Source organism: Balaenoptera ricei, chromosome 4, assembly GCF_028023285.1.
Source record: "Balaenoptera ricei isolate mBalRic1 chromosome 4, mBalRic1.hap2, whole genome shotgun sequence".
In the NCBI taxonomy this organism is placed as follows: Eukaryota; Metazoa; Chordata; class Mammalia; order Artiodactyla; family Balaenopteridae; genus Balaenoptera; species Balaenoptera ricei.
In genome coordinates this window covers 115,784,480-115,809,322 of record NC_082642.1, presented here as the reverse complement: position 1 = coordinate 115,809,322, position 24,843 = coordinate 115,784,480, and the positions used below count along the sequence as shown (strand labels likewise).

Here is a 24,843-nt window from a genome sequence, read left to right as displayed (position 1 = left end):
GGATAGTATCTGAATGTAAGTAGTTAACAACTTGTTAACTCATTGTCATATGCTGTCTGGCAATGTCACTTTGAATGTGTTTTACTAGTGTAATTCTGTGACAGAGGTTTCTTTTACTTTTTGTAGCTTTTTTTTTTTTTTTTAAACTTTCAACTCTTACAGAACCAGATTAAGGTATTCCTATTATACTTTAACCAACCATTCATTTCTTACTTAGTTGGCTTGCCTACCCGGATATTAATTTCAAGGGGCAAGCTACAGTTTTGGAGGAAGACCATGGCCTCTTTGAGATTTCTGCAGCAGAAATGAAATCGTTGCATCCACTTCAAATGGTAAGCAGATTTAAAAAGAAGCATTTTCCCAAGTGTCCATGAATTCAGAATTAAGATAGCTCTGATGATTGGTCATGCATCTCAGTCTTGAGAAATGTATATGTATACTACTGAATGGGCAAACTATTCATACATTGTTTTTCTGTTTCTTTCAGTGTGTGTGAAAATATTTTAATGTTTTCTAGAAGACAGATGTCTGAATTTACTTTGTGCTAAATTTATCACAATACAAGCAGTTTCCTTATAGTAGTATTCTGTGAAATTTTGCATACTTTAAAAAGTTCTGAATTTGTTTTTTTGATGCTTATTAGAAAATTGCTTGTTGTAAATTATACTCTTCCATTGCAGTAATGAATGATAAGTTCCGCATTAATAATAAATGGGCAGTTCTGTCAATGGTTGCTTTCTTAAAAGTAATAAATGCCTGCATTAATGATTTATTTTGTTGCAGACATTTTTACTTGAGGGGCAAACTTCAATTAAATGGTACTATGTGATAAACCATTATGGTTGTGCTGTGCCTTTAAAAAAAACAACAGGAAAAACTGAGAAATTTTAAGGAATATCACAGTGTGGAGTAGCACTGGAAACAAGGAAATTATAAACTAGAGCTTTTGTGGGGAGTGGGTTACCTTTTATGCTCTACATCCATGTGGTCACAAAGATAGTAAGTGTGATACGAAGTGTTGATAGAACTTGGAAGAGGAAGTGCTCTCTCTAATGTAGAAAGCCCAAGCAATTGTAGAGAAGAAATTTAGTATTAAGTGGTTTAGAAATCTACTCTGCCAAATGAAAGTTTTAAATCTACTAACAACTCCACTGTTCTGAGACACTCTGCTGTGGGATTAAATCTTTAATGGGTCACATGTACTTAAGCACTAAAGTTTGGTTTCCTTCCTTGTAGTGGTTATACTGTGGGAAGTATCTTTTAAGATTTCTTACCCCATCTACACTGATGTAGAGTAGTCTGACTTGACTTTGACCACTGTAGAGTTCTCTAGTTAAATTTTTAAATTTTAAAATACACAACTTAAATTTGGTATGTAATCTTCACTAATCAGATTTTTATATGACCTACATACACCACTTAGTTACTTTTGAGTATTTTAAATATGTGTATGTCTAATATTAAAATTTCTTGTCATCTTAAGGGTGGACTGAAAGTGGAAATGCCTATGAACTTAAAGGTGAGTCTTAAACACACTTTGGTAGCAGGCTAAAAAGTTTGAGTATTAATCTTTAAGTATTTTGGACTATTAAAATAAAAAAAATGATTACCTGAATGTATGCTAATAATAGCTAGCTAATGCATATTGGGGTGGTGGGAAGTGACTGCACACAGTGGTTGCTGAGAGCCCAGGCTTGAATGAGGAGAGGGCTCAGTATGCAAGGTGGAGGTCTGTTCTGACAACCTAGTCAGACCCAATAAGTACCTCCTAACAGGGTGGAAAGATGACAGGTTTGATATTTGTTTTGTGGAGTGGTTGAGGTGATAGCTAGACATTCAAGTGGAAATACCTGGCAGGCATTTGGAAGTGATGCTGAGGATGGAGATGAAGGATGATCGGAAGGAGATGTAGGCAGCTCCTATCAGGTGATGTCAGTTTGAAGTATGAGTATCTGAAGGGAACGGTAGAGGCAATGAAACCTGGGGTAGTAGTAATGCCAGGATTAAGTACGTTTTGAGAAAGGAAAAGAAATGGAATTATAAAATGATTGTAAAGAGAGATAGGAAGAAAACCTCTGTTTAATTAAGTTACAGCATTTCCAGAGACAGGCAGGGAGACAGGGATTCATCCTCCTCTCCTCCAAAACAAGGCACAACTCCTCCAGCTTCCCCATTTCTGGGCTTCCTAATTTGTGGAATTGACTACTGTTCTCTCAATCACATAGACGGAGTTTTTTAAAACTTAGTATCTGACTGTCTCTAATACACCTTGGCTGTATGTTGGAATCATACATATGTGAGTTTTTAAAAAATACTTATGCCTGGGTTCCACTGGAAGAGATACTTTTTTGGTCTGGGGTGTGGTTAAAATTTTTCAAAGCTTCTTAGGTGATTCTAACATGCAGCCAAGGTTTCGAACCAGTGACGTAATAGATGCAGAATTAGTTGTGACACAGTTAGTTGTGACACTCCCTGAGTGATGTCTCAATCTCCTTGTCTGCTGAATGAGAACTTCAGGTGCGACAGGCTGGGAGTCTGACAGGTTGTAGAGGTGTGTGAAAGGAATAGCTATCCCAGATAGTCACAATTTTCAAGTTGTTAGGTGTTGGCTTATGACTTACTCATCAAAGAATTATTGCTTCTTACTTAGTTTGAATGTGTTCAGCAGATGTAGCATGTATTAAACCCAAATAATACTTCATCACTTCCAATAAACACTGAAAATTTAATACGTAGAAAACAGCAGGAGCAGTACTACATATTTTTTTCAGTCTGTGTAATGTTCTCAGGTTTTTTTTTTTTTTAATAAAGAAGCTATAACTTGCTGGTTCAGTGTGTCTAAGCATGGGTCTTATTTGCCAATTGTACACAAATTATGCCATTAGCCATAAATAGGACCAGGTGGTAAGAGTGTGAATAGATGAGCGCTGTTACCACTCTTCTCACTTTCCTGTACTAAGGGCAGCTTGTGTTTGGGAAGTAAAGAGCATCAGAATGGTAGAAGAGAAGTACTTGTACCAATCCAAGTTTGAAGTAAATGAAATGCTAGAAATCTGTTTCCTACTACATTCCCTCCTTCCCCGTTTGAACCAAATATCCAAGAAAAATACCAAAATTCTTTCAATCATTTCAAACTTTTAGGAAGTTTTATATTTAAATTCAGGAATTTGCATATCTAATTCTTCTCAATGATTAGTAGTGACCATACAAGCAGTGCTACAAGAAACAGCATGTTTTCTCAAACCAGTAGATAATTTGTCATTATGCCCTGGAACCTCTAGAGAGTTTTTATTTCTTATAGAGGAAATTAAATAAATGTAAGGCAGGTCTGTATCAGATTTTGAACAGAGAGAAAAACGTAGAAAGATAATTCAAGAACAAGTTATAAGACAGTTTACTCCATGAGATGGTCCTAGGATTTGGGTAACTAGAACAATGTAATCATACTTGAGTATAGTGATACGAGAGAAACATATTATCAAGATGTTTTAGCTTTATGATGGTAAAGACTCACATATTCCTTGTGAATGTCAGACAGTGTGCTATATTTTGACTATGTATTAAGAAAATGGACAGTGGCCCTTAATTCAGGTTGTGGCCTTTAGTGTCACTTAAGTAAATCAGTATGTATCTATTCTAAAATATGAGCATGCTAAGTAATTTTCTTTCATATTTTTCAGGTTATTATTTATGAAAAACCTCACTTCCTTGGACAGGCCAAAGAGTTTAGTGAACATGTAGATTCTGTCCCTAATTTTTTAAAAAATGATGTAGACTTTCATGGAATTGGATCAATTCGTGTCATCGGTGGAGTGTGAGTGTTATATTTTCAATATGTGATTCAGTTGTCCATTTTTGAAGATCAGCACAAAAAATGTGCTAAGCAGAGCAAAAATAACCTACCTTAGTCTAAAAATATACATCCCTTCTGAAATGTAGGAAATAAAAAATACTAGTTACTGACAGCTTCCTGTGAACTCTTGTTAGTATTAGAGATTTTGAGATGGATTAAGTGAAGAAAACAGTGTCTAAAACTTAAACAGTATTTCTAAACACAATATAGAATATAAGAATTGCAAGATAAAATTATTTTTTGACAGATTGTGCACATGAATGAGAGCCCCAATTTTTACCCCCTATTCTACCTTAGTTGACTTTCTGTGCTGAGGATCTTGGCAGTGAGTCCTCCCTCATTAAAGAAGTAGCCTGGATTGTGTGTTTACAAAGTCAAGGATTCTTGACACTGGTTCTCCTCTGGCCCTGCATTGTTTTAAGAAAGCTCCCTAAGAACTTCTAAGTACAAACCCAAGTGTAACCATCATGCTACTATCCCAGTGTCAGTTGGCAGTTACTGGGGCAAGAACCCCAGAAAATCTATGACTGCACCTGGGATGTGCCTCTGTATTTGTATCCTGGCAGGTAAAACCATAGAGAAGAAGCCTTCCTCATAGCTTATTTGCCATTGTCAACTCAGTGCTAGGATTCCTTCAGACACATTGTGTTAGTCTCTCTGTTGATAGGTTGGATTGTTTGGAATGATGGTTTATTTTAATTTAAACATCGATATCTCTTATTATTTGCAGTAATAACATCATATAACTTGTTCATGCTATTCTAGCAAAAGATGCTACTCAAATATTTTATTCATAGAAGTTAAATAACTTGTTTAAGATCAGTCAAGGGTCTACATTTAGAGACTTAACCTTTGCAATTTCTGACAATAAATCAAACAGTGGCCACACTAGCCAAAATGGAAATATAAGAGGGTATGCAGTGTGTTAGATATGTAGGTCATGTCCATAATTGGTCTTGTTACCGACCAGCGTTCTTGGCCTCTTTAATCAATACGAGGCAGACAAGAAATTCAGGCAAGGCTTCACTGGGGCCCCGCTGTAGCAGCGGGGAGAGAGAACAAACAACAGATTCCCTTGCTTGCTCACTCCCTGAGTGGGTGGTGAGCTTGTTCCTTATATGGGGTGAGGGTAAGGGTGTGTCCAGGGGTCGAGCCGGAGGGGTGGCTTAGGTAGTTTGCCCACCCCTTAGGTGGTGTTGTGTGCAAGGGGCATGGGCAGTACCCTGCCTTTGCTCCCCAGCCCCCTGCCTTTGCTCCAGGCACTTCAAAAGTGGCAGTGGGTTTTTTGGTCTCTTTGTATCTTTTGTCCAGAATTTGCCCCAACTGCACATGTACTCAGTTATTTTTAGTGCCATAGGGTTTCTTTGCATTTTGTTGCTCCAGGAGAGATTTGTTCAGGTGCAAGCATCACAGCACTGCAGCAAAGGGTCCCAGGTTCCAGCCTGTCTCAGTCTGACATATTAGTAATCAGCTAATTCCTTATCTTTGAATTTTAAAAATTTATTAGAGGCTTGAAAAACACATCTCTTTTAGATAAACAAATTTTTATTGTGTTGTATTTAGTTATAGTGTTCTCTGGTCTGTGGACACACATGCTTCTTGTTAATCCTGCTATAAAATATTTTTTGCCTTTTCTTTCCTTTAGGATCTGAATGGTTTTATCATTAACTATATAGTGATTTGCATTGTTATTTTCTAAGTGTATTTGCAGTTATTTTATAAAAATCTCAAAATATTATGGCTGGTAAAACAGTATACACACTTTCATTTTTTATATGACACCTGCAGGAGAAAAATGTGATGTCCTAATTTAAAGATGAACAGCTGACTTCGTTATTTTTTCACTATTTCTACTATTTTTTTGTTTTGTTTCATTATTTTCACTTTTAACTTCTGAACTTTATCTGTAAGTAATAGGAACTCTTCCTCACCTCTGTCTTGTCTCGAGGAATCTAGGGAAAGTGAGGTTGATGTGTCTTAATTTTTCTCAGGTAACATCTATTTTTAAATATCCCAGATAGATATATAAATTGAATACTAATCAAAACTTAATCTATTGAGAAAAGCTGGGCAGAAGATTTTTGAACTGTCACTATGTAATAATTACTGATCTGTCCTTTGATATTAGATCTTCTATATCTTATATTATTTTTCCCATTCAGGTGTATTAAAAACATGTTTCAAATAGCCACATTTATATAAACTTAGAATTTGAAAGTTCTCTTGTGAAATTTATTTTCACATAATAGTTTAAGGATAAAATAATGTTAGTTTCTTTATATATTACAAATTAACGAAGATGTATAAAATGTTTTTTCCAACTCATGTGGACCCTTTCCCTGCCATATGCACTAAGGAAATTGGAGACAGGTTCATGATCACTGAGTGGCCACTGTTATTTTTGTACCCTATGAAAACGGTTCTTTGGAATATTTTTTGTATCTTCCCAAAATAATCGTAGTCAGCCCTACCTGGCTTCATTTTGTCAAGCTCCAGAATTCAGAGGTCCCCAACTCAGGAGCCCAAAATAGTCACCCTTGAAATCTGCCCCATTGGAGGGGGTCCCACTCTAGTTACACAGTGCCAGCTGAAGGCAGATTTAAGCAGGTCAACGTGTGTTTTGAACCATCTATGCCCACATTGCGTTAGCTACTGTGGATCGCTCCAAATAAAGGTAAGTTTCCTGGAGGACTAATGACTAACGGTGTTTATCAGTGTTCTGTACTGATAATTTTAGAAGTCAAGAAACCTGTGTCCCTGGAAAGACTGCCACAGTGCTTCCAGTTTCCATTATCACCACTGATAAACTAGTGGGAGCAACATTTCCTACCCATACATATTTATAGAAGTCTTTGTATATATTTAGGCCACAAGGGCTAATACCAGCCCAGTCGCATTTCCCAGTTCTTGCTTGCTAAACCCACCTGTAATGTGTTTCAGATCTGAAGCTGGTAACAGGTTCCTTTGATTTAAACCCTAAATAAATATTTAATATAGTAATCATTCTGTGGTTCCAACAGGGCTTAATCAGAAAAATAAGACTGATTATCTTTGAATCTCAGTGTGGGCTTGCAATATTTCTCATTGGCTATTTGTGCTTTCCATTATTTTTTACTCGGCAAACTATTCTCCAACCACGTTGAGATGTGGTATCGGGTCATGCCACAAACATTTAATGAGAGTTCCTCTATTGCAATTCTACAACAGTTAACCTTTTGTTGGGAAAAGCCTCCAAACTATAAAAACTATTGATCCATGAGGCATACACCATTTGTTTGTCTTTGTAAATGGTAGCAAAATAAATGTGTTGCTTTTTAAAATATGGTGATGTGCAAGTAGGTGATTTATTATGATTTTCTCTCTTGCTTTCTTGACTGCAGTTTTATTAATGACTCAATTGGATGTCCTCTGTATTTCTAGGTGGGTTGCCTATGAAAAAGAACATTTTAAAGGCCAGCAATTCTTGCTTGAAGAAGGAGATTTTGAAGACAGTAGTGCCTGTGGGGCGTTAAGTGGTTCCATCTTGTCTTTCCGGTACTTACAAGCTGTGAGTTAGCCTCTTTGTTCTTAATTTTCTATTTTTTTTTTAGCTTTCCATGAAAACTGGATATGACCTCTGGTAGAACATAAGATTATAAAATGTTTCTAATACCTGAGAGCATTAAACTGAATGGCTTATGTGGCTTGCATGCCTTTCTTAACTGCCATGATTAATATAGAATATTTATGTTTAGTTTTCATCCATTGATTTCATAATCGTTTTTGACCACCTGCTTTGTTAGATGTATTGTGTCAGGTGCTGGAGATATGGTGGCCAGAGACTCAGTCCCTGGCTTCGCAGAGCAGGCAGTCTGATAGGGTAGATAGCACCTATATAAATGTTTGCTATTGTTTGACTACGACTGGATTAAGCACAAAGTACTCAGGATACCCAGAGAAAGGTCAAGTACTTCCCCTTGGAAGTAGAGAGGAAAAGAGGGCAGCTGAGTTGAAATTTCAAGTTTGAGAGTTAGCCAAGTGAAGAAACTTTGGGACAGGGTGAAGAGGAAAGACTGGTGTTTTAGCAAGAGGTTAACATATAAAAAGGCAAGGATGTAAGCCAGTGATTCTTAGCTGGGGGTGATCTTACCTAGGGGGCATTTGGCAGTGTCTGGAGACATTTTGGACTGTTATGACTCTGGGGTGGGGGGTGGTATGGCATGCTCCTGACATCTAACGGGTAGAGGCCAGGGAAGCTGCTAAACTCCTGCAGTTCACTGAACAGCCCCCCACAACAAAGAATCATCAGCCTAAAATGCTAATAGTGCTGAGGTTGAGAAACCCTCGTGTCAGTGAACCTGGTGTGTTCTGGAAATGCAGCAAAATCAGGATATTAGGCAGAACTTTGGGAAGATGAATCCAGAGCCAGATAACGAAGGGCTTTATGTGCCATGTTGAGGAGTTCACACTTTTTTTCTTGACCTTCTTGGCATGAGGTGAAGAAGGTAAGTAAGCCTGGAGGCTGGAGGTCTAGAATGTTCCAGGACTCCAGGCGGAAGCTGATAAAGGCACAGGGAAGAGGAGATAGATGTTAGAGAGTTCTGCAGGATCTCAGGGCTTATCAAATGTTGCTCATTTTTCTGACCAGCTCTGGAGACTTTTTTAGTGTGTTCAGAGGGGCATGTTTTCTCATAGTTCAGGAGTTATACCACTGCAGTGTATTTCCAAAATAATCTTTACCCATATAAACTCTAAACTATCTGGCATAGCCTCCAAAGCCTCCTTTAGAAGGAATTGATAATGAAGTGAAGGGTGATTATTGGGTCCACGTGGGCTTTGCATGAGCACAGGGGTTATGTGCTCTGTTCCTTAAGTTTCTGTCTGCCGGGGGCCACCAACACCACTGTTGCAAACCCTCACCTGGTCGGGCATGAGGAGCCCGAATGGGAGAGAAGAAGCACAGGGAACAGGAGAGCTGTTTTTTTTTTCCCATGAATGATCCTTGTTAGTAAGAAAGTGAGTTGGAAACCGGTTCTACCGAAAAGAAATGTAGCACAGTCCACTGAAGATTGGGCACTGAGTTTGCATGAGCAATGGATAGATAGCTTTTGAGGTATTTCGTTCACAATTCTAATGTACAAGGGCCACGGGTTTTCTCTACATAGCTACTCCTTACTTGAGCACTAAAAGGCAAGCCAGACAAAACACGATACAGCCTTTTTTTTCTTTTAGGTCATTGTGACCACATGCGTTGAGGAAGCTAAGGGTTGTGATGCAAAGCATCTTCCACCAAGTATTGAGTAATTTTTAAAATTTTCCCTCCTGATTTAAAAAAAAGAGTTGGGTGGAAGTGTTGCTCCTAGAAGTGTTCAGCAGTGAATATGATGGTATCTTCCAAAGATGACCGTGACTAAAACAAAAACCAAAACCCCAAGATTTCACTAGTTGAACTCTCCCAATAGTAGAAAATGTAAAAATAAAACATACTGTATAACTATGTAGCTAAAAATTTAGGAGATATTTGATATAGACAGTCTGATAAAATACATTGGAAAAATTAGCAGAGATTGGCATGTCAATTACCTCTGCAAACAAAAGTTTTGGGTATTTACAAAAATGATGACACAGTTTTTGTACGAATAAGTAAGACTTTCCTTCAAAGAAAATCTTTTTAAATTAGATTTTTAAAAAATTAGGACTATGGGGCTTCCCTGGTGGCGCAGTGGTTAAGAATCTGCCTGCCAATGGAGGGGACACGGGTTCGAGCCCTGGTCTGGGAAGATCCCACATGCCGCGGAGCAACTAGGCCCATGAGCCACAACTGTTGAAGCCTGCGCCCCTAGAGCCCGTGCTCCACAACAAGAGAAGCCACCGCAATGAGAAGCCCACGCACCATGACGAAGAGTAGCCCCTGCTCGCCGCAGCTAGAGAAAGCCCACGCGCAGCAACGAAGACCCAACACAACCAAAAAAAAAAAAAAAATTAGGACTAGTTTACCTTGTAAAGATGTTAGCATAATCCTCATTATAATAATCCTAACATTTTCAGGTACTTATTAATGGCTTTACATGCATACTTGCACTTAATCTTCACAAAAATGAAGAGATAGAGACTCACGATTCCCATATTATAGATACAGAAACTGAGGATCTAAGATGTTCGGTACTGTGCCCGACTGTAGAGCTGTGATTTGAGGGGCAAGTCTGTCTTACTCTAGAGCCCATGTCATATTACCCATTTTCCTTTGTTTGAATGATTAGAGTAAAAAATTTAAACACTTCAAGAGTAGAAAGCTGGACTCTCATTCAGCCAAAGGATTATTAGCATTGCATTTGTAGCTATAAATATATAGTTACTCTGCAGACTAATACACATGTATAATAAATAATTATTTACATAATTTTCAGATTATTTATAATTTAAATTTATGTTCACGAAAATGTTTTCATATGAAATATTTTACACTCTCCAGGTATAGCATATAATTGGGGAGGAGTTCTTTTTTTAAAAACCACTTTATTGAGGTAAGATTGACATGTAAAAAGCTGTACATATTTTTTGTATACAACTGAGGAGTTTGGGGATAAGTATACACCCATGAAACCATCACTACCATCAAGGCCATAGACATATCCATCTCCTCTCAGTTTCCTTGTGCCCTCTTTATAATTATTATTAATTTTTTTGTGCTATAAGACACAACATAAGATCTATCCTCTGAAAATTTTAAGTATATGATACAGTATTGTTAGAAATAGGATTTAAAGCTCTTGGGGTTGTCACCTATGCCAACGTATGTGATTAGCAGGCAGAGTTGATGTGAGACATCTTTTCCCCATGTAGACTCTCAGAGGTCGCTAACCTGGGAAGAGTGAAGCACTGCATTTAAGATCTAAGCTGAAATAATAGAAAATAAACAGAGGACAGATAGAAAAGTTGCATAACACAATGCAGTCTTCTAACGTCCTGGCTCTGGAACACTCTGGATCTACGAAGGTCAGATCCTGGATATGTTCCTTCGGGATAATGTGATCTGCGTCATGGATTGCTTTGGAGAGGACAACCAGAAATGTGTTTCTAATTCCAAATGAGTCAAGCAGATATATTGACTTGGAGTTGATTATTTTCTAAAGCGAAAAGGACCAGAAGGAATATAGCAGTATTTAGACTCCAGGGATTAAAGAAGGAATTTTTATTCCTTGGCTTCCTCTATAAAACTTTCTTGGGATGCTTGTTTTTCCTCAGTTTCATACTAGCCTAACTTTTGGATTTGCTTTTGTTATGATTTTCAGACTTGGGGCCTCTTTTTAGATCTCTGAAACCAGGTGGTATGCAGCAGACACTGTTATGTCTCCTAAATTAATGGATACACCAGATCTCCGCTGGTGTCTCGTATTACTCTGCCCACCCCAGGGGGTTGTAGCGTAAGAGTTCCAGGGCCCAATGAGCTGAAGGATTTTATGGAATTTAAGAATAATCAAATTACTGATCCTTAAGACTTATTTTTGGTCCTGAAGCAATGGCTCGTTAGCTTGCTCTAACAGTGGGGAGTACTGTACCTGAGGCCATATTAGACTACCCAGATTTTTCATTGGATTTAAGTGCTTTAAAAATATAAAATGGAGTACAGATTTGAGGTTGTTCCATCATTATTCATCCTTCTGGAGCAACAGAGCTCCACTTAAATCTGTGTGACTTTCAAAGTTATTTAATAAATTTAAGTATTATGTAATTGTGCTTATAGTTGGAATGACAGTAACCTAGTAACCTCACAGGACTTGTGTCCTGTTGCAGTCACCTCATGAGCAAGGCAGTTAGAAGTTTTGTTTTTTTGTTTTTGTTTTCTTGCATATTTTATCCCATACTTTTTACATGTGACCCTTGAGATTTAGTCCCAGATGACTGGATTTGGCTTGGAGTTAAGAGCTCTGACCAGCAGGGACACCATATTGATGGCAACTAGTCAACTGGATCAGATATTATATATTTGGTAGGTTTGAGTGAAAAATGCAGAGAGGGTCAAAGCCAGAAGCCTGGCTCAGAAACATACTTAGAAAAAGATGGAAGGCAGAAGCTACAAGGCATGAATAAACAAAAGCAGGAGATTAAGAAAGAGAACAATGTCACTTAGGAGTCTCCTGTGGCCCTTGGCCACATCTCTGGTAGCCAGAGTAGGAAGGACACAAACTCAAGCCACATGAGTAAATTTATTTGTGAACCCATGTGCTGCCAGCACTTGTACTTGGCACTGGGTCCTGTGACAGTGGGTCCCTCCTCCTCTGCTCAGCTCCCGGCTGCATCATTACCAAATGGCCTGGGCCTTCAGCCTGCTTCCCAGCTCACCCTCCTCACTGCTGCCACTCTCCCACGACCCACACAGTAGGGTTTGTGCAAATCAGTGCTCAAGTAAAGTCCATGACACCATAACACAAGTGATTTCTCAATGAAAAGGCACAATCACAGCACATGTGCACATATCTGTGATTATCTTTGTCTTTGTCCCGTTTCACTCCAACGTGACGCAGTGACCCACGGTTTATGTCAACTTATCCCACTCAATTCCTACAACCCTAACAGGGAGTAGAGAACAGTTGTAGGGGCAGAGGAGATAAAAGCAGAGATGCAGCGTTCCAGAATCACCAGAGTAGGGGAGGAGGGGTCCATGTGTGAGAGCTGCTGAAGACCTGCCCATTGTCATTGGGCCTGACTTGGTCGGTGGCTGTTGATACCAATTCCTGACCAGGACCCAGATGGGCGCCTTCAGTTATCATTATCGCATTGTATTCTCACAGCCGCCTGGAGCTATTTACACACTTTCAGGTTGCAAGAAACGGAGGCATGTTCATGTTCCTTGGATGATGGAAGTTTATGTTGTCAATATAACCAGGTTTGTTGATGTGGCGCCCAGGCTGTAAAATGTCATTGGGGAGGCTTGTCCTGGAGACCTTAAGGCAAATCTCTTCTAGGATGTTGAAGCCTTGATTTAATATATGTATATTCTAGATTTGTATCTGGAAAATGGCAGATCTATATCTGTAACAAGATAGATATAGACATCTATGTGTATATGTGCACGTATATGTATATATATATGTGTATATGTACACATATGTATGTAAAATAAGGGTTTAAGGGAGCTCAAAAGAGATAACAAGTGCAAGTGTTTTGAAAAGTGTTCTATTAATAAAATGAGGGATGGTGGGAGTCATGAAGAGTAAATCCACCCTGCTCCCGTTTTTTTAAGAACCATGAGAAAGTAATGAAGGTGACAGGTGTTCTCAGCTTCCACATGTTTACTCTCAAGGAGGAACTGAGAACACGAATATGGGTTAGAAATTATTTTATAATTAAAATTTCTGGTAAAAAGCCTTTATCTTTTAAAGTTTCAAATGAAATTTGACCCAGCTTTGTCAGCAGTTTTTAAATCCTTCAAACTTGACAAGTTGTAACGGCAAGAGAATTTTTTTAAATGTGTTTTCTTTCTCTCCTCATAGGTGCTTTGTTTTTATTGGACACTGTTTTGCTTGTTCATGTAAAATGAATGGTTATACTAGAAATCTTAGATAATATTTATAATAATAATAATCATAATGAGAAATTTGATAGTGTTTGAGATGTATAGAAGCTGATAACTTTTTTCCATAGGTCTAAGACTTGAGTTACAAACAATGAAATAGTAGGCAGAAAGGAAGAGTCTTTGTTTTTTGGTTTTTTAAAAAAAAAATTTACTTATTTATTTACTTGGCCGTGCCAGGTCTTTAGTTACAGCACGCGGGATCTTTAGCTGCGGCACGTGGGAATCTTTTAGTTGGGGCATGCAGGATCTAGTTCCCTGACCAGGGATTGAACCGGGGCCCCCTGCATTGGGAGTGCAAAGTTTTAGCCACTGGACCACCAGGGAAGTCCCTTTTGTTTTGTTTTTTTTCATTTTTTAATGCATTCTGTATTTTCCATTTAAAAATATACATATTATAAACTTTTGAAAAATATATAGGGTAAAATTGTTCAACTTCTGGACCCAAAGATAACCACTCTTGGTGTTTTCTTTTTTTTCTTCTAGTCTCTTTTTGATGGAAGTTGGGGGTTTTTTGAGAACTTGTAATCTTACCAAGTTTGTAAGTTTTCGTTTTTGTCCTACTGTTTCATCCTTACATTTATATCTGATGGTGATTAAGAGTTTAGAGTAGACAAGTAGACAGATTTGGACTCAAATTCAATCTCTGCCACTCAGTAGCTGTGTTGTATCAGGCAAATTACTCAATTTTGTTAGCTGTAAAATGGGAGTGATAGTAATATAATCACATTGGAAATAAGGCATGTAAAGCTCCTGGCCAGTAGTAAGTGTATGATATAATTTTTAACTGTTAGCTTGTTAAAAACTCTGCTTAGTTGTATTTATTCCATCAAGCAGTGGATGCATAAAGGTTTATGTTTGTAAATCTTTTGGACATTTACACTTTTTACAGCTTTTCACTATGATAAATAATTCATCTTTGCATATAAATTGGCTATCATTTAGTTTTAGGAAACTTAAGAAAAAAGGAATTTCAGACTCAAAGAATGTAAACAATTTCAGTCTTTTAAATATATATCTAAATTATTTTCTAAAGTAGCTGTAAAATTTATATTTCCACCAGGAATGTTCCCTGGTAAAACTGGGTTTTTAGATCTTTCTTAACTTAAAAAGTGAAATTGTATCTGTTTTAATTTTAATTTCTTTATTTTTACTAGTGAAATTATACATTTGTTTGTTTTTAACATTAATCTTTTTTGTGAATTATGGGTGCCTTTTGCTGATTGTCAAGTTGGGTCTTAGAATTTTTCTGTTATTTTTGTTTTAAATATGCCGTCTGACTATACGGAGATATCCTCTGATTTTAATTTTTAAAAAACAATTTTTTTGTCAAGCAGATTTTATTTTTTCTGTTACATTTAAGCTCATAAAATCCTCTCCCACAATGCCCACAGTACATTGTGTGTTTACTTTCTGGTTCATATGGCTTTTGCTTTTTAGGCACAAGTGAGACTTTAGTTTCCTTTACAATTAGTGTTATATATGATAGTCTGTAAGTCCTGGCAATTTACTAACTGTTGGCTAATTTCCAATTTCATAAAAATGTGTTTTCCTGATTAAAGCAAATTCAGACTTATGTTTTTCTTTAAAGTATATAGGAGTAGTGACTATTAAAATTGTTTTCAGTGCCATTTAAAATTCTTCCTGGATTTATTTGTGTGAAAATTATCCCACAAGTATGTGAAAATTGCTAAAATACAGCAATCCCTAAAACAAAATATCATTGTTCTCTTAAACTTTCCTCTTCCTCCTTTTAGAATTTCATAGAATCTTCTATCACACTGTTTGAATCTGATCTAGAAAGTGGGAAGTTTATTGACATTACAAATCAGGAAATTTCTGACTTAGAAGAAATGGGTTTTGGCAGTGAAACAAGATCCATTCACGTTAAAAGTGGCGTGTAAGTTGTCTCCTATTCTGAGAACCTAGAGCTTCTTTGGTGTTTAAAATTATTGGTTACTCGATTCTGTGTCACCTCAGTTCTTTTTACTTTTTATCTTGCTAGATGGGTTGCCTACCAGCAGAAGTTCTTCTGTGGAGAACAATACATTTTAGAGAAAGGGAAATACAAATGCTTTTTTGACTGGGGAGGATCAAATAATATAATCATGTCAATACGACCTATCCAACTGGTGAGTTAAACGTGAACATAACCAATGCCAGTGGCATGTAATGGCATACAATTGAACACATGGAACAGGCTTTTATAAAGTGGAGCTGTTGGGTTATTTTGTATGTATCTATAGAGAAAATGCAACAGCATATGGATTTCTGCAGATTCCATAGAGAGCTCGTAGATGGCATTAGCACCTCGATGATTAGGGCCTCTGTAATTTGATCAGTTCATTCATTCAGTAGCATTTATTTAGTGCCTTTGCTGTGTCAGACAGGACTGATCACTGGAGATGAAAGATGAATAAGACTGCCCTGTCTCAGTCTCTTAGAGAAGACAGGCATATGCACAATTGCTTATGGTATGACTAGTGAGAAGATGAAGTGTGTAGGCAGTGCTGAGGGACCAGGGGAAGGGAGAATGGAGAGTCTGGCGAGCTGGGACCATGCCTCTCCTCAAGAAGAGGATGCATTGAGTGATGTCTTAGAGGATAAAAGCAATTTTGCCAGGAAGGGAAGTGGGGCAGAGAAAAGGCAGCTCACCAAGAGGGAATCATCTCCTCATGTGCAAAATTACGAAGTTATGAAAGAGTGTGGCCAGTGTGGTCAATAACAAACACTGCAGCACAATAGGGTGCCCAGGAGACAGTGATGGGAAAGAGAATGTTGGCAAGTTCAGACTCTATCTTTCTAATGGACTATTGGGGCACATTTTTCTTCTAGCTATAATATGACTCAAAATGAATTAGTAATAAACATTAAAATTATTATAAGCTAATTTCGTAGGTTATTTGAGGGTCCTAACCAGTTCAAGGAACCTAGTAAATTGGTCAGACCATATATTTTTTCATTTTTCAAAGGAGATTTTCAGCACTTTCAAAGACAACTGTGATTATATGATTATAATTTTTAAAATGTTTTAATGTATGTTTCAGGAACCACTTGGGATAAATGAGCCTCCACATTTGGTATGTTTAAAAATATTCTTAACTTATCATTGTTAAATTGTTTACTAAAAACGTATGCCCTTTCTCTCAAGTCTGTCCCTTTCCCTCAGATAATGGGTCTGTATGGCAGGGCAGTTTCTATCGTCCTAGGAACCTGTGAGCACAAGAATGCCCGTCTTTGTTACTTGTCATATTGGCCTGGATTTGTCACGGTTCCTTTCTTTTTCTCCTACTAGAGCTTCAGCACTGACCACTTTGGGTTCGTTTTGAACCTCTGCCACTCCTTCTTTCCTGTTGCCCATCCATTCCTCAGTGTCACATTCATATTCAGCACAGTACGTGATGCTGTCTGTGGAGGAGCAGACTTACCATGGAGAAATGGCATGCTTGTTATGTAAATGTATTTCTAATACCTAAATCCCATATTTCTTAAAAGCACTGACAAAACTGCAACCCTGCTCCTTTATTTCTAGTGTGTTAATGGTTTGAAGGATTGGGTAATACTCTGGAGCCTAAATGTTTGTTTATTATCCATTGAGGGCTAGAAATTGTGCTTATTTAGTGCTTCTAATAACTCTGTGAGGTCAGGATTTATTCCCATTTATTAATGAGAAAGCAAAGATTTAGAATTTAAGTAAGCGTCATTTCACCCAGCTAGAAGTAGCAAAAGAGGCATTTTTTTAGTATCTAATTCCAAGATTTTATGTCAAAGAAAGGTATATCACGATATGAGCAGTACAACCATAAAAGAAAGGGGATGAGTTACAGTGCTTCCTCTGTCTCATTTTAAATAACAAATTTAGAAAAATTTCTTCAGAAAACCAAATACAATGATTAATTTTAAATATTTGAAATTTGCTAGTTTTCCATAACACTGAATCTTTTTCTCTGTGTATGTTTTTCGTGTTCACGTCAGTGTTTATATATTTCAAATCAGCTTAGTTTAACTGTGATTCTGTTCACAATGCTTCCAGGTTTTATTATTTTCCGATTAGCTCAGGCCTATTGGGAACATTTCCTCTCTGACTATAACTCAGTTGCTGTTCTGGAGACACTTCCTGCCAGATCTTTATTTTGAATCTTAGAAAACTCCTACTGTGGACTTTCAAAGCACTTTTTCACATGAATCAACACAACATGAGTAGATAAAGAGGTAAAGTGGGGTAATTCCAAACTGCACATTCTCTGAGTTTTAAGTGCAGATAAAAAAATCACATTCTTTTAAGCTCTGTTTCTCCCCCTCCTACATCCCTGTTCTTTCTTATGAACTTCCTTGTTTGGGGCAGATTGCTCAGAGGATTTTCTTTATAGTATTTACAATCCAACTTGAAGAGAAAGTAAGCAGCAGCAAACACCCAGTGAAGTTGGCCCTGCTTATTTTTCTCAATACAGCTCAGCCACTGCCCTGTGAAATACAGGTCTCTGACTAGTGTATGACAGCTGGATATTTGGTAACATGCAGACAAAGCCTCCTTAGTTTACCCAGTACTGAAGCCCTTATTATTTCCATTGGACCAAATTTTCAGAAAGTTTTGCTTGTTTTCACTTGCCCAAATAAAAACAAACAGATCTTGGCTGATAGTCTGGTTCCATTCAGTAACTAGAAGGTATCTTCTCCTTCGCAAGTAGTTGTGACAGTCAGGTTGACAATGCAGAAGCTGTGTTCATATGGGGTAGTTAATTTCCCTATCTAAGGTATAAGGAGGAAGTTACATCTCAAGTTAAAGTCAGAGAGGGAATTCTTGTGTGCTGGTGATTTGAAAGGAAACCTCAAGCAACCTAAGAAGGGAAAAGCCAGAAGATATACGTGTGTAGAAATTAATATATAGCATGAGAGTTGTGCTAATAAAAATATTATTGCTGATGTGTAAGCATATTATGATGATATATGTCTTTTTTGGGGACACACAACACCACCTTTTATTGAGAAGATTATTTTTTCCTGTGGCTGAAGATTGATCACCAAGTCTGATTGCCAACTCCCAATATTTGATACAATGACAGGATCATTATAGAGTTCTTCATAGTTAGCAGCTGGCATTTTATTTTTGTTTTTATTTTTTCCCAAACAAAACAGAAAACAAACAGAATGTGGATTATGTTCATAATGTCCTCATCTCTCTCTTTTAGCAAGTCCTGAATATCAGAAATCTCACTAGATTAGATCTTACAAAAGTGAGTTTCGTTTCCAGAGAGGCTGCAGTCAGGCATCCATTCTCTAGAAATTCTAACCAGTTCCCCACTTTGACCCACCAAGGACCTTTCTTTCCTGGAATCTTTTAAAAGTCCATTTGCAAATATAATTAGAAGTTTGGATTTCTTTAAGTACCGAGCCTCTGTTCCATTTTATACATGATTCTAGCTGAGAAAAAGCAACTGAATATTTTCTTCTATTGGATAATTCAGCCAAATTGAATTTTAGAGCGATCACAGGATCTTTAACAGTGGTGGTTACTGTTATCATGTATGGAGGATAAGAAAACAATAGTTTTAGTCAAATATCAGTAAGATTTAAGAGTAGTAGAGGAAAACATTTTTTTGGTACTACGACCAGATCATTTTTATAGAATCCAGAGACCAGAAATACTCAGGAAGGTAGTACTTACCTATGTAAAGAAAGCCTTCTATGAGTAAACAGGGAAGTAAAATTATTATAGAATATGTAATTGATGTGAAAACTACATAGCACTGCATTATGAGACAATGTGATGTAATGGAAGAGTGGAAACAAAACTGCTCTTTGTTTAACAATCAGTACATTTATTTGAGGGAAGTCCAAAGGGCTGCAGAAAGTCTTGTTTAGACAGGATAGAATGTTTCTCAGAGAAATTATTTTAGCATTGGGATAAATAAAATTACGTTCAAAAATTTTTCTGATATTGTGAAATAAATTGAGAAAGCACAACTGTTGTTGAGTAATTAAGTTCTTGAGGTTTTAGTTTGTCATATTGAAGAACTACTACATCTATTTCTATATATCATAAATGAAAAGTACATAGTAAACAAAGGATTTTACAAAATTTTCATCATAAAGGGGTGATAATATCTGCTTCAAAGGGTAGTTCTAAAGAAGATAAAAGATAGATATGTGAAAAGGCACCTTGGAAACCAGTGATACACTGTTGTTTTTTTCTTCTTCCATACAGTTCCATTTGGTGCTGGTAGGGATTAAGCCATGCTCACATGGCACGGAGGAATGGGGATAGTTCGAAATACACTCATTTCTTGTTCATCTGACTATTCATCTGTGTTCTAAGCCACCTATCTGAGTTGTTTTGTACATTTATTCTCCATTAACCTGGAAAGGAAACCAAAATAGTGAGTCACCCAGCTAGCTTTTCACAAGACTTATTTTCACCAAGGCACTGCCACTTAATTTCACCAAGGGTAGAAACCACAGATTAATTATTACAATTAGAAAGTGCAGAGTTGGTTTCGGGTGGTCCATCCTGAGAACATTATTATGAGAATTATTCTATTCTGAGGCATTTGTAAGGTACTCGGAATGGGGTGTTAACTTTTCTGGGGTTGGACAAATCTTGAGTGAACTGTGTATCAATACCATACCTCATTTGGGGGGTAAAGATAAACTCAGGTCAATATAATAGTCCTTTTTTTTTTAATTTGGGTAAAGAGTATTTTAAATCATCAAATCAAAACAGTACTTTATGGCAGAGTGAGTGTGTGTATGTGTGTGAATTTTAGTGCTTCTGGGTGTGACGACTGAGACTGAAAAGTATAGGTGGCTGCTACGTACACCATCTGCAGTATGATTCGCTTGCATCGTCACTTGTCCAGGATTTGACATTTCACGACTTCATGGTGAAATACTGAGGTGTAAATCTTAGGCTCAGCAATATGAATGTAATTAATTCAACAAACTGGGAATACACGTAGTGAGTCAGACAGCCGTGATCTCTGTTCTCATGTGCCTTTTCTGATTCTTATCGTGAATAAAGATAATATTTGCCTGTAGGAGAAATTACTCCACATTTTTGGGAGTTAAATGCGATTTACTTTTTAGCCTCATGTTTTATAAACCTTTAAGTTAAAAAACATAGTCTGAAAAACCACTAACTAAAATATATGCTCTTATCAAGGAATCCAGGGCAGTTTGCCTGGACATGTAGAATTGTTCTTATACAGGGAATGAATCGTTCCAGAGGTTTGTATTGTTTTGGACTTGCTTTTTCTTTCTATCCCCTGTATCCACCGAAGGACCATGGTGTAGGAACTTGACGGATCACGCTTCCTTAAGGCAGGGAGTCCCTTGGTGTTTTAATGCTCCAAACACAGCCTCGTTTCACATTAGGAAATCTTATTGTGCAAGCCCCGGTTGGTCAGGGGGAATGGGTTCTCTCGGCTTTCTGGTTTTGGCTTCGCTTTGATATCAGACCTAGCAAGGTCAGAGCAGGATGAGATAGCTAAGAAACAATTCCTCAGAACTCAGAGACCACCCGTCTCTAAGAGGACCCGTGGGAAAATGAAGGTGAACATCAGCTGCTCAAAGAAGCCGTGTTCTCCGTGACAGCCGTGGCAGGAGAGAGGGCGGTGCTGTAGATGATTATCATGATGCACTCTTAGCTACGACGCAGGCCTCTTGGTGCCGGGTGGATCTGGGGGCCGTGTTATTTCAAGTCTCCACTGTATTATGAAATATTTCTAGGCCTCATTCATTTTTGCATACTTATTAGAGATCCAAGGCCACTAGTGTTGCAGATTATTATATCTCTGGTCTAAAGGGAATTATAGTTGAGACTTCATGAATTTTCCTTGACAAAAAAGGACTAAAGCAGAAATGTAGTTATATAAAGCTGTAAGCTGTGCATTTAAGGTACTCTTAAGGTAAGCGGAAATATACGGCACAGACATCTTTCTTTCTTCACCATAAATCTTCCACTAATCCCATCATTAATGTCTTCTCTGCCATCTGCTGCTATGGTCTCACAGGCACCCTCATGCTCATTTACGGGCATGCGCTTGTGCTTTCTCCTTCTCCCTCTTATTAACTGTGGATCAAGAAGGCTTGGGGAGAGAAAGGGCATAGCCACCACACCTCATACCAATCCAAACCGCCTTCGTGTTTAGCACTAAATTGCTTCTTATTTTACACATGTAGTCTCACCACAGGGGATAATAATTGCTTGATACAATGGACAAGGACCACATTTTAGTAGAGGAGGGATTCTGATTTACTCTTATAGGTAGAATTATTTTCTAGGCCTCTGTGCCCAGCATCTGATGCAAGAGATGGATGGAAATGATAAATAAATCTTGACATTTCTGGCAAATACGTAAGGGGAAAAAAAGTGAGTTTAAGGAGAATGTCATCCTTAACATGGATTCCTTGTTAATAAATAAAACACGAGTCTAGTATTTTGCTGAATTTTTATAAGTACATGAAACAAAAGGTTTTCATTTGCTTTGTGATGGTGTCAAGCAACTGTTTTCTGTTTAATTGTTGTGTTGTTGCTGTTATAGCTCAAAGCATTCAGTAAACCAGGGTTCCAAGGTGAATGTATAGATTTTGCCAAAGAAATTTCGGATTTGACTTCATCATTCACGCCATGTTCTTTTAAAGTTCTTCGGGGTTGGTAAGTATGCTTATGGAATGATTTCTGCTATTGTTTACATCACTAAATTTCTTTTAAATTTACAGAGATTTAACTTTATTTTTTGCGTATACAGTGAAATAAACATATTTAATCATTAGTCAACTGCTAATTTGCCTATATGATCTTTGCCCAGCTTGTATTACAAGCTACTGTGAAATAGAATGCTGATTAGCCAACTTTGGGAGCATTTTGGTGGGGGTTTTTTTCTCATTGTTATCTTAGATTATTTCCTAAATATTTTGAATGTTTATATTGTGTGTTTACTGTGTAGTATAATAGAATGCTATAAAAATTAACATTTTTGTCCAGATAAGACATATTACTCCTAAATTAAAAAAAAAAATTTAAAACTTTTTGTTTGTTTAAAGTATTCGTTGTCCCCATTTCACAGATGAGGATCCCTGATTCAGAGTTAGTTTCCCAAGGTCACACACCAAATGTCAGACCCAGGATTGTTGGGCCGTTTTTTTTTTTTTTTTTTTAATTCTGTATTCTTCCAACTGTGGCAACGTACTGGACCTTTCTCACATGTATATGAGACTGTATGTGATTCTCAATTTATATTCTAACATATATTCTATGTATCATTTTTTATTGTGGTATATAATATGTATAACATGAAATTTATCATTTTAGCCACTTTTAAGTGTATGTATCTTTACAGTGGCATCTCTGTATGTCAAGTATCTACCTAATAACTCATCAAAGTCTCTTTTCTCCCTTCAAAATATCTTGGATTCATCCGTTCTCCTCCGTTTCTCTTGAACCGGTAGAGACAGGGGTCCCATCTTCCACTTGAGGAATTTCAGCCCCCTAATGAGCCACACTCCAGTGTCATCTTTTTGGTTTTTAATTAATTAATTAATTAATTAATTAATTTTTTGGCTGCGTTGGGTCTTGGTTGCTGCACGTGGGCTTTACTCTAGTTGCGGCGAGCGGGGGCTACTCTTTGTTGCAGTGCGTGTGCTTCTCATTGCGGTGGCTTCTCTTGTTGCAGAGCACAGGCTCTAGGCACGCAGGCTTCAGTAGTTGTGGCTCACAGGCTCTAGAGCACAGGCTCAGTAGTTGTGGTACTCGGGCTTCTCATTGCAGTGGCTTCTCTTGTTGCGGAGCACAGGCTCTAGGCATGCAGGCTTCAGTAGTTGTGGCACACGGACTTCAGTAGTTGTGCTCGTGGGCTCTAGAGCGCATGCTCAGTAGTTGTGGCACACGGGCTTAGTTGCTCCGCAGCATGTGGAATCTTCCCGGACCAGGGCTCGAACCCATGTCCCCTGAATTGGCAGGCAGATTCTTAACCACTACGCCACCAGGGAAGTCCCCCAGTGTCATCTTATTTCCAGTGTTTACCACAAACCAATCATAGCCCAGTTATTTGTCCCAAAATCCAGCTTAATATTTTACTACTCTTCTTTAAATCCCAGTCACTCTCTAATACGAGTCAGATCAAGTTCAGACTCTTCCTTTTCCAGGATTTACCGTCAATGAGTCTCATTTTCCATATCCATGCTCCATTCTATCCTTGTACTATCCTCCTTTCCTCCTGTCTTCGGGCATTTCCTCGGCTATGTGTTTTCCTCCTTACCCTCTGTACCAGGGGTCAGCAAACTTTTTCTGCAGAGGGCCGGGTAGTAGATATTTTCAGTTTTGTGGGCCATACAGGCTCTGTCCCAGCCACTCAGCACTGCCACTGTAGCACCAAAGCAGCCACAGGCAATACATAAACGAATGAGCATTGCTGTGTTCCAGTGAAACTCTGTTCATGGATGTTGAGATTTGAATTGTATATAATATTCGCATATCACAAAATCTTCTTTTAATTTTTTAAAACCGTTTAAAAATGCAAAAACCAGGCTTAGCTTGTGAGCTGTTGGAAAACTGGCTATGGGGTGGATTTGGCCTACATGCTGTGGTTTGCTAACCCCTGCTCTGTATCAAAGGTGGTAGGTTTCAGGTAAATCTAGCAGCTGTCATTTGGTTGGCCTAAACACTATGTTTAAAAAGTTTTTTGTATCAATACTTAAGTTTAGGGTATTTTTTCAGAAGAACCTGTTTTTCACCTTCTCTTTAAAAATCAGAAGATTTGGAAACTCTGGGGAAACATTCACCTTTGGTGATAATTAGCTGGTGTTGAGTAGAGGCATATGTGCTCCCCAGTGTACCATAGGATATATTGCCAATTTTTTTTCATCTGGTACACTACTCATTTATATTACCTGCCTGACCTCCTGCAGGTACGTAAGTTCGTGAACCCTGCTTAATACTAACCTGCATGTATGTTTTTAAGGTTCAGTCCATCCTCATTCCCTCTGTTAACCTTCTTGATTAACCCTAAATCAAACAGTCTTTTCCCTTTCTGATTTCCTATAACTCTTACTACTTTGAACCTCTCTGCATCTGTTACTGTTTTTATACTTACTTCCAAGAAGGATATGAAAGTTTTACAATGTGAAAACACATAAAGTAGGACACGGTTAGTTAAATAGATTATCTGCAACTCTTTAGTGAGAAATATGTATATCAAGGGCCTGAAATAGTCTTGTTCCTAGTATTTGACTCTTGAGTTTTCTTCTCTAAGAAAAAAGAAAGTATTTTGCAAGATATAGTTTAAATTTTCTGGTAAAAGGAAGCACTGGAGTTTTTTTTGTTTTTTGGAGGGAAATGTTTTTGTCCTAGACACTGAAGTCTAGGACAAATTAGTCGTATGTGTTGCTTCATGTAGGAAATGTATATGTTATTTACTTATAAATAAATATATATGTAATT

The 24,843-nt window shown here is 37.7% G+C and overlaps 1 protein-coding gene across 5 annotated transcripts in view; it reads left to right on the top strand.

Annotated features, from left to right (window-relative positions):
• Positions 1-24,843, top strand: part of CRYBG3 (crystallin beta-gamma domain containing 3) — a 112,178-nt gene that overhangs the window by 52,736 nt on the left and 34,599 nt on the right. For all 5 annotated transcript variants that reach the window (XR_009502952.1, XR_009502951.1, XM_059921321.1 and 2 more), the window contains exons 9-16: positions 218-332; positions 1,484-1,519; positions 3,681-3,814; positions 7,274-7,400; positions 15,164-15,306; positions 15,412-15,538; positions 16,454-16,486; positions 21,947-22,059. Coding sequence is in view for 3 of the 5 variants with exons in the window: in XM_059921321.1 (XP_059777304.1) it covers positions 218-332; positions 1,484-1,519; positions 3,681-3,814; positions 7,274-7,400; positions 15,164-15,306; positions 15,412-15,538; positions 16,454-16,486; positions 21,947-22,059 (828 nt within the window). In the remaining 2 variants the exon portion in view is untranslated. The remainder of the gene's footprint in view (positions 1-217; positions 333-1,483; positions 1,520-3,680; positions 3,815-7,273; positions 7,401-15,163; positions 15,307-15,411; positions 15,539-16,453; positions 16,487-21,946; positions 22,060-24,843) is intronic.